Source organism: Oncorhynchus mykiss, chromosome Y, assembly GCF_013265735.2.
Source record: "Oncorhynchus mykiss isolate Arlee chromosome Y, USDA_OmykA_1.1, whole genome shotgun sequence".
Taxonomy (NCBI): Eukaryota; Metazoa; Chordata; class Actinopteri; order Salmoniformes; family Salmonidae; genus Oncorhynchus; species Oncorhynchus mykiss.
The window spans coordinates 35,645,208-35,655,631 of NC_048593.1; the positions used below are offsets into that span (position 1 = coordinate 35,645,208).

At 44.4% G+C, this 10,424-nt stretch overlaps 1 protein-coding gene across 7 annotated transcripts in view; it reads left to right on the top strand.

The window, feature by feature from the left end:
- camk2a (calcium/calmodulin-dependent protein kinase II alpha) overlaps positions 1-10,073 on the top strand; it is a 98,541-nt gene extending 88,468 nt beyond the window's left edge. For 2 of the 7 annotated variants that reach the window (XM_036967562.1, XM_036967566.1), the window contains 4 exons: positions 3,030-3,105; positions 5,638-5,732; positions 6,835-7,076; positions 7,832-10,073. In XM_036967562.1, coding sequence (XP_036823457.1) covers positions 3,030-3,105; positions 5,638-5,732; positions 6,835-7,067 — 404 coding nt within the window. In that variant the 3' untranslated portion in view covers positions 7,068-7,076; positions 7,832-10,073. Of the gene's footprint in view, positions 1-3,029; positions 3,106-5,637; positions 5,733-6,834; positions 7,077-7,796 lie in introns of all 7 variants that reach the window. The other 5 variants (XM_036967560.1, XM_036967561.1, XM_036967563.1 and 2 more) reach the window with 4 other exon arrangements.
- The last annotated feature ends 351 nt before the right edge of the window (positions 10,074-10,424 follow it).

Here is a 10,424-nt window from a genome sequence, read left to right on the forward strand (position 1 = left end):
GCCTCACCACTAGCAGTCTGGACATGTTAATAGGACAGGGCGACAGCTGGCAGGGGGAATAGAGCTCTGCTAAACTAAACAGATATCCTACAGGGGTCATATATGTTGCACACACTCACATATTAAGCTGTTGAGAAGTGGCTTTCTCTGGCTCAGGAAGTGATATTCGATAATGCTAAAAATAACCCTAAAACCAGCACAACACTGCTGTGGATAGGTTCACTCTTACTTCAGTTACAGTCCATTTACATGACTGACAACCGAACAGAGGGGGAGAACAGATTGACAATCTCTGCCTTGTGTTTTTCGAGAAGGGTCTACCATGACGATTGGCTACTGTGAAAACATTTCAGTTAATGAAGCAATGCAAATAGCTACTGTATGGAATTCTATTTAATAGCTTGACTGAGTAAGTCAGTTCTATAACGGCTGGTGGTGGAGTTGCATTGCTGTTGCTTATGCCAGTCTGAGCATCAGTGTTCTATGGAATGGGAATAAATAGATAGAAAGCCTGTCTTTTCTCTGTCAGTAAACCTTACACCTCTTACTAAGAGACGGGCCTGCTGTGAGGTGTAATGCTCCTCTTTGACTACAGCAGCTCATTGATCTTTAGGAATCTTTAGGAAACACTTTATCTCCTCCTACAAGAGTGGTTCGAGAAAATGTCATTGTGATTTCGCCAGACAGGAGGGAGATGCATCTGGCAGAGCTGCAATTAGAGTGATGCAGAGAAACTGTGTAGGTGGAGAGTGGGCGATGCAGAGACACTGTGTAGGTGGAGAGTGGGCGATTCAGAGAAACTGTGTAGGTGGGGAGTGGGCGATGCAGAGAAACTGTGTAGGTGGAGAGCGGGCGATGCAGAGACACTGTGTAGGTGGAGAGTGGGCGATTCAGAGAAACTGTGTAGGTAGAGAGTGGGCGATGCAGAGAAACTGTGTAGGTGGAGAGTGGGTGATGCAGAGAAACTGTGTAGGTGGAGAGTGGGCGATGCAGAGACACTGTGTAGGTGGAGAGTGGGCGATGCAGAAAAACTGTGTAGGTGGAGAGTGGGCGATGCAGAGACACTGTGTAGGTGGAGAGTGGGCGATGCAGAAAAACTGTGTAGGTGGAGAGTGGGCGATGCAGAGAAACTGTGTAGGTGGAGAGTGGGCGATGCAGAGACACTGTGTAGGTGGAGAGTGGGCGATGCAGAGAAACTGTGTAGGTGGAGAGTGGGCGATGCAGAGACACTGTGCAGGTGGAGAGTGGGCGATGCAGAGACACTGTGTAGGTGGAGAGTGGGCGATGCAGAGAAACTGTGTAGGTGGAGAGTGGGCGATGCAGAGAAACTGTGTAGGTGGAGAGTGGGCGAGACGACAGATACAACAATGATCTCTGCAGTGGTTGAAGGTGTTGGGAGGGGGGTTGAAGGAAGGAGAGAGAGAGAGAGAGAGAGAGAGAGAGAGAGAGAGAGAGAGAGAGAGAGAGAGAGAGAGAGAGAGAGAGAGAGAGAGAGAGAGAGAGAGAGAGAGAGAGAGAGAGAGAGAGAGAGAGAGAGAGAGAGAGAGAGAGAGAGAGAGAGAGAGAGAGAGAGAGAGAGAGAGAGAGAGAGAGAGAGAGAGAGAGAGAGAGAGAGAGAGAGAGAGAGAGAGAGAGAGAGAGAGAGAGAGAGAGAGAGAGAGAGAGAGAGAGAGAGAGAGAGAGAGAGATGAAAGACTTCCTAAAGTGCATGACCAGGGATATCAACATGTGTACTAGATAATTTGTTAGCTTTGACAGTCAATCACTGGCATAGTCTCTAATAGCCACTGTATGTCAAATATCATCTGCATTCTACTGATTTCTAGGTAGTTCGAATTCTCTCAGTTCTGTACTCTGTGAGCGAGTTAGGAGGAGTTAGGAGGACAAACTCTGAGGATGTAACCCTCTGTGAGCGTCCCCTCTTCACCATATGCAAGGCACGACCTTGCTTTCCCAACTCTGAGCTGCAACCCAGAGCTGGTGGGAGTGAAGCTCTCTCTGCTGGCACAGTGCATCTCTCAGCGTGGGCAGAGAACAGCCCCCTCACACTCAACAAAGCACTGAGAGGCAGCAGGCAGACACACACACACACAAACAGACAACACACACACATGCACACATCCCAGGTCTGTACAAAAGGTCTACAAAGCTAAATATAAACTGTTGCTATACAGCAGGAACAACTCATTTATTTATTCCAGTGCCAGGAATACTGCAGTCCTACAGTCCTACAGTCCTAGTCCTACAGTCCTAGTCCTACAGTCCTACAGTCCTACAGTCCAATCCTACAGTCCTACAGTCCTACAGTCCTAGTCCTGCAGTCCTACAGTCCTACAGTCCTACAGTCCTACAGTCCTAGTCCTACAGTCCTACAGTCCTATTCATCATGGTGCTTGTTGTCAGCAGTTCTCAGTATAGAGCTGCGTGCCAGAACGGTGTGTCAGAATGGTGTCAGAACGGTGTGTCAGAGCTGTGTGTCAGAATGGTGTCAGAGCTGTGTGCCAGAATGGTGTCAGAGCTGTGTGCCAGAACGGTGTGTCAGAACGGTGTGGCAGAGCTGTGTGTCAAAACGGTTTGTCAGAGCTGTGTGTCAGAACGGTGTGTCGGTGTTGTGTGTCAGAACGGTGTGTCGGTGTTGTGTGTCAGAATGGTTTCAGAATGGTGTGTCGGTGTTGTGTGTCAGAACGGTGTGGCAGTGCTGTGTGTCAGAACGGTGTGGCAGTGCAGTGTGTCAGAACGGTGTGGCAGTGCTGTGTGTCAGAACAATGTGTCAAAGCTGTGTGTCAGAACGGTGTGGCAGTGCAGTGTGTCAGAACGGTGTGGCAGTGCTGTGTGTCAGAACGATGTGGCAGTGCTGTGTGTCAGAACGATGTGGCAGTGCTGTGTGTCAGAACGATGTGTCAGAGCTGTGTGTCAGAACGGTGTGGCAGTGCAGTGTGTCAGAACGGTGTGTCAGAGCTGTGTCAGAACGGTGTGTCAGAACTATGTGTCGGTGTTGTGTGTCAGAGCGGTGTGTCTATGTTTCACAGTGAGGAAACAGGAGATCATCAAGGTAACAGAGCAGCTCATAGAAGCCATCAGCAATGGAGACTTTGAGAGCTACACGTAAGTAAACAGACCACATACTGCACCCATTCACTCACTGTTCACTCACTGTTCACTCACTGTTCACTCACTGTTCACTCACTGTTCCCTCACTGTTCACTTACTGTTCACTCACAGTTGAAGACATGTTGAATAATAATGACTATATAAAAGATCATGCACTATATAGTCAAAATGTGTCAAATATGTACATTGAAAACACAATGTTAAAAGCACTCTGTGTGTGTAACTAGTTCCACATAACATATGAGACAAATTGAGCAAACGCATCATTTTTAATATACAGTATTTTGCCTATGTTTTCTCATGTTGGAGTTAAGTTTGGATCAACTAAAAATCTTAAGTTCAGGTAACAAAAGTTGAGTAAACAAACAAAAAGTCTGTGGAACCAGTTACTTAATAATAATTAGTTGAAGCAACTAGATGGGTGTTTAAAAAAACAAGTGTTAGCTATTCAAAATGTTCAGTCCTATAAGGCCATATCAAGGCTGAGAAAATATCTATCTTATTGAGAACCTACCTCACACATTTATGGGAGCCTAGTATTTTTTATTTGAGGTGAAGTGCGACATGTAAAGGGCCTATACTCATTGATGCCAATTACAACAATGTTGACAATCAACACTCCAAACATATTGAGCAACACTGGATATTTTTGTGTGTGTTACTATTACTCGTTACTGTAGCCTATGCTATTAAATAAACTGTAGAATCAATCCACAATGGACTAGGACTAGAACATTCCGTGCCCCCAGCCGAATTGGAGTTGATGACAACGCAAAGATCGTCAATAACCTACAGAGCTGGAGACAAGCACATCCATGGAATGCCTTGAATGGCCAGTGAGTGGCCAAGCCCTCGTCACACGTACAACTTGTTTATTCATCAAAACCCAGCACTTTCACGGCACCGCCAGCTATTGCACTCATAATAACGGCTGTGAAAATAGCAAAAATATTTCGGACACACCCCTGGACCTATAGCACTACCTCCAGCGCTTAGATTTACCATAAATTACGTTTGTTAAAATAGATCCCTCTGTGTGAACCATATGAATAACAAGGCCATTGTATTTCATTCAACTCTAGCTGATGCAGCTCTGAGTAAACAGTAAATGTCTATATCCCAATAGCCTATCTGAAGTGTTTGAGTAGTGTGACCCTCCCACAAGCCCACTACACCGTGACAGATATAGTCCTATTCAGCAGCAGTTTGCCTCCAGACTTAGCATCCTGAGGGGAGTAACAACACCCCAGCCTGTCCGTCACTTGTCTGTCACATCTTGGAGCATCTGTTCAAATCCAAGGGAGTAAAATTCCCATCCAGGGCAGGAGGGATCGTTTTTGCTGTGGTTGTTATAGTTCCACAGTCATGATAACGCTGTCTGCCAATTACAAAGGCCTGGAAAGAATCTGCTCCCTGCACGCTCCACCCTTTAACAACCATTCAGCGATCTGCCATGGACACACGAAACACTGCCATTGTTCCACTGTCTCGAGTCACATGTGCCAAAATACTACGTGAGCAGTAATACTGCATGGAGGGTCAGCCTCGTCGCTTCACTGAAGCATTCCAAAGAGCAGTAACACTCCATGGAGGGTCAGCCTCGTCGCTTCACTGAAGCATTCCAAAGAGCAGTAACACTCCATGGAGGTTCAGCCTCGTCGCTTCACTGAAGCATTCCAAAGAGCAGTAACACTCCATGGAGGGTCAGCCTCGTCGCTTCACTGAAGCATTCCAAAGAGCAGTAACACTCCATGGAGGGTCAGCCTCGTCGCTTCACTGAAGCATTCCAAAGAGCAGTAATAATGCATGGAGGGTCAGCATCGTCGCTTCACTGAAGCATTCCAAAGAGCAGTAACACTCCATGGAGGGTCAGCCTCGTCTCTTCACTGAAGCATTCCAAAGAGCAGTAACACTCCATGGAGGGTCAGCCTCGTCGCTTCACTGAAGCATTCCAAAGAGCAGTAATACTGCATGGAGGGTCAGCCTCGTCTCTTCACTGAAGCATTCCAAAGAGCAGTAATAATGCATGGAGGGTCAGCATCGTCGCTTCACTGAAGCATTCCAAAGAGCAGTAACACTCCATGGAGGGTCAGCCTCGTCGCTTCACTGAAGCATTCCAAAGAGCAGTAACACTCCATGGAGGGTCAGCCTCGTCGCTTCACTGAAGCATTCCAAAGAGCAGTAACACTCCATGGAGGGTCAGCCTCGTCGCTTCACTGAAGCATTCCAAAGAGCAGTAATACTGCATGGAGGGTCAGCCTCGTCGCTTCACTGAAGCATTCCAAAGAGCAGTAACACTCCATGGAGGTTCAGCCTCGTCGCTTCACTGAAGCATTCCAAAGAGCAGTAACACTCCATGGAGGGTCAGCCTCGTCTCTTCACTGAAGCATTGCAAAGAGCAGTAATACTGCATGGAGGGTCAGCCTCTTCAACCCATGCTCTTTTTCTCTCCTGTTGTCTCACTGTCTCCATCCCTGACTCATATCTGTCTGCTTCTCTCTCTCTCTCTCTCTCTCACCCCTATAGTAAGATGTGTGACCCCAGTGTGACAGCATTTGAGCCAGAAGCTCTTGGTAATCTGGTGGAAGGCCTGGACTTCCATCGCTTCTACTTTGAGAACTGTAAGTTGCATTGCTCTCTCCTTGCCTTCCTCCCTCCCTCACTCCTACTATATCAATTTCAAAATTCAAATTTTACATTATACACAGACAGTTTCAAGCTACAGGAAACCTGTGTTGAATTGTTTGGGATATATCATCAAATCCCAGAGCTGTACACAGACAGGAGGGCTGCAAAACTCTTGCTATACAGCACTAACAACTCATTTACACTCCCAGTGAAGGGGGAGTATACATATTATACACACTATAGTACAATTAAGCAATAAGGCATGATGGGGTGTGGTATGTGGACAACATACCACGGCTAAGGGCTGTTCTTCCTGGATACAGCCCTTAGCCGTGGTATATTGGGCATATACCACAAACCCCCCAGAGATGCCATATTGCTATTATAAACTGGTTTCCAATGTAAGTAAGACAGTAAAAATAAATGTTTTGTCATACCTGTGGTATACGGTCTGATATACCACAGCTGTCAGCCAATCAGCATTCAGGGCTTGAACCACCCAGTTTATAATATATTTTTTGGAATATGCTTTAATAGTCCTTTATATGTGCTCCTAAGCTCTAGCTTATGATTTCCATAATAGGTGACAAAATGTAATTTCTATTTCATGAGATGTGGTTAGGATTACAGGAAGTTGTGGAGAACAGAACCTTGGGGCCATTATCTGTAAGTGAATGTAGTGTTCATTAGCTCCTACAGTGGCTGCAGACTGAATGCTTTTGGCTCATTGTGATGAGTAATGGATGAACCTGCTCCACTCTAATCCTCTCTTATCAGCCACTGTTCTCCCAGCGAGAGGAAACAGCTCCAATGGGCCTGATTGGACTGATTGGGAAAATGACAGAGCAAGGAAGAGAGAAAGAGAGGAAGAGAGAAATTAAAGAAGAGAGAAATGGAGAGAAACATAACGAGAGTGAAATTAATTAACCCTCTCAAATATTAATTCTGTAAAGCATTGGTAAAGGAACAGCATCATCATCAGTGAGAGAGACTATGGCATACCTAGTCATAAACCAGTGTGATAACTCCTTCAGTCATAGAATTACTTATTCATTGACTGACTGTTGTCTTGTGTGCATGTTACTCCTCCCCCAGTGTGGTCTAAGAACAGTAAGCCTGTCCACACCACCATCCTGAACCCCCACATCCACCTTATCGGGGAGGAAGCTGCCTGCATCGCCTATATCCGCATCACCCAGTACATCGACACCAACGGCATGCCCCGCACCGCCCAGTCTGAGGAGACACGCATCTGGCACCGCCGTGACGGCAAGTGGCAGATAGTCCACTTCCACCGCTCTGGATCACCCTCCGCCATCACCAAGTAAGCCAGTGTGGTGAGTGTCTCCTCACCTCTCCTCTACTCTCTATACTGGAAACACTCAGCTGGTGGGAGATGTATCTATTTAATATTGGCCTGCCATCTGGTGGAAGTTGTAGCTATTTAATATAGGCCTGACATCTAGTGGGAGATGTAGCTATTTAATAAAGGCCTGACATTATAACCTGCCCAGGGACTCCGGTTTAAAATTATCCGTCTGGCTAAAACCGGCACTTTTACTGAAACGTTGATTAATGTGCACTGTCCCTGTAAAAATAAAATAAACTCCAACTCAAACATCTGGTGGGAGATGTAGCTATTTAATATAGGCCTGCTATCTGGTGGGAGATGTAGCTATTTAATATAGGCCTGCTATCTGGTGGGAGATGTAGCTATTTAATATAGGCCTGCTATCTGGTTGGAGATGTAGCTATTTAATATAGGCCTGCTATCTGGTGGGAGATGTAGCTATTTAATATAGGCCTGCTATCTGGTGGGAGATGTAGCTATTTAAAATAGGCCTGCTATCTGGTGGGAGATGTAGCTATTTAAAATAGGCCTGCCATCTAGTGGGAGATGTAGCTATTTAATATAGGCCTGCCATCTAGTGGGAGATGTAGCTATTTCACGGAGGCCTGCTTGTACTCAATGCCAGAGATTCTGTAGCTGTACAGTCATAGGCTTCTGTAATAAGGGTCAGTTTTCTCTTATTCCCTACTATTTGTTGTTGAATGAGGTCAGGCAATCTCTCGTCTTCCCCTCTGACCCCAGCTGAGCTCTAGAGCAGGAGGGTTTGAGTGAGACGTCTGTCTGAGTGACTCCTGTGGGTTACCAGCCGGCTTCATGGGGACACAGAGGGACTCCCACCGACCGGCCTGAGGAACCACGAGCCCGCCCGCCCGCCCGCACGCCACATCTCATCTCTTTACTTGAAATCAGTTTATGTCTCCTCTCATATCCGTCACAAGCAAATCACATTAGGCTCACACTATGTCACGCTCTCATGTATGTATTGTATATGCTGTGTGTGTCAGGAACATTTTAGCCTTGTTATGCTGTCTCTCCGCTCGTTCTTCTCTGACCTTCTTGGTTCTTGTCATACTACAGTACTTGGCAGAGTCACAATTAGTACAAATGGATCTATGAGTAGGATTCAATCTGTAAAATATAGCCGAGGGAAGTAGGGATACTGAGTGTGCAGATTTTTTATAATCCCCACAAAATTTGTGAACTAGGCCTTTATTACTCCTGTTTGCAGAGCAGAGAAATCCCCCTCCCCTCAATAAAAATTATCCTCAGCCACACCCCCCACCCCCCTAAACATCTTCCCTCGGCTCTAAAGCGCTCGCAGTAATCGGCACCTACAGTTTTCCTTACACTTAAATGTTTTTATTCAACAATGCTCCCTCAACAATGCTCCCTCAACAATGCTCCCTCAACAATGCTCCATCAACAATGCTCCCTCAACAATGCTCCCTCAACAATGCTCCCTCAACAATGCTCCCTCAACAATGCTCCCTCAACAATGCTCCCTCAACAATGCTCCCTCAACAATGCTCCCTCAACAATGCTCCCTCAACAATGCTCCCTCAACAATGCTCCCTCAACAATGCAGTATATTGATATTTAATAATAACATTAAAAGTCCAGTCAGAAATAACGAGTAATAGTAATAGTAATAGTAATAGTAATAGTAATAGTAATAGTAATAGTAATAGTAAGATAAATATGTACATAATAGAACATAATACTGTACGTAGGAGAGCATCATAGCACTTCTTTAGGTTCTTCCAATGAGGACTGAGGGTATATACCATATATCTTCCTCACTTTTTATTGTTGTCAATACAAACCCCCTCTCGCTTGTTAGAGCAGTTGAACTTACTTGCAGCGGACAGTGTAAACTACAGTATTCTGCCTACTTCAGAGTAAGAAGCAATTTAAAAAGACCACTAACACTGCCCCAGGATTTTCTGCAATAAGTTAGATTGGTGTTTTTATACTAAACAGTGTGTTCTTCTGATAAGGATTTGTTGTGGATTTAAAAATGACAATTCATTTTAGAGACTTTGTTTTATCTATTTCGTCACTCTCCAGTGTTAATATCACTGTTTATTGATGTCCCATTCCCTCTATTTCATCACTCTCCAGTGTTAATATCACTGTTTATTGCATGCAAGTATATACATGAGCTTTGGATCTCTCTGCTTGTGTTTCTAGTTCTCAAATCTGTCAAATGTGATATTTCAGATGTACTCTCAGAGATGTATAAATACTTGTATATTTTTACTGTTCGAAGAATGTCAAAACGGGACAAAAAAGAACATGACATTGCCTCTTAACTGCAGTATGTTTCCCTGTGTGTTAATAATAAATGCCTCACAGAATATTTGATTGTGCGTTGAAAAACTGCCAGATAATAAATTTGATTGAAACAAAACGTGTTTACTATTGGCAGTTCAACACAGATGTATATCAAACTTTGTACTGTAAAGCAATTTGTGAAAAATCTGCTGAAAAGGATAAAAGATGAACAACAACAGCCAAATCCTCTGTGTATGCTTTCTAGAACTGATTCTACAGATTGAATACTTGTTTTATACAGTAGTTTAGTATTTTAGTGTAAATGGCCAGGCCTACAGCCTACTGGTTTAAAACGTCCATCACACTGCTGCTCTGATGTTGCTGTTTCTTTCCTGGCACCATTGAACGGAGCACATTGAGGACCTTATGGTACTGTATAGGAGTTATTGTAGGATTTATGTTATTCTGGATATGAGACGCTTACTTTATGTTATTCTGGATATGAGACGCTTTCTTTTTATTCTAGACATTTTATTATTCTGGATATATGCTTTCTTTCCTTTGAAGCATGCGAGTTTGTAATGTGCTCAAAGTTAGTGTGTCTGTTTTTGAAAATTATTTTCTGAAGGGTCAAAGTCATCATTTGCAATTGTTATATAATATACTGTGAATGTGGGTCTGTAAATAAAAACATTATAATGATAAGGTATTCCACATTTCTTTTAAATATTTTTCGGTATTTTTAATTTCATTTGACCTTTATTTAACTTAACTTTAAAGCAATCAATCAAATGTATTTATGAAACCCTTTTTACATAAGCCCATGTCACAAAGTGCTGTACAGAAACCCAGCCTAAACCCCCAACCAGCATGCAGTGAAGATGTAGAAGCACGGTGGCTAGGAAAAACTCCCTAGAAAGGCCAGAACCTAGGAAGAAACTTAGACAGGAACCAGGCTATGAGGGGTGGACAGTCCTCTTCTGGCTGTGCCGGGTGGAGATTATAACAGAACATGGCCAAGATGTTCAAACGTTCATAGATGACCAGCAGGGTGAGATAA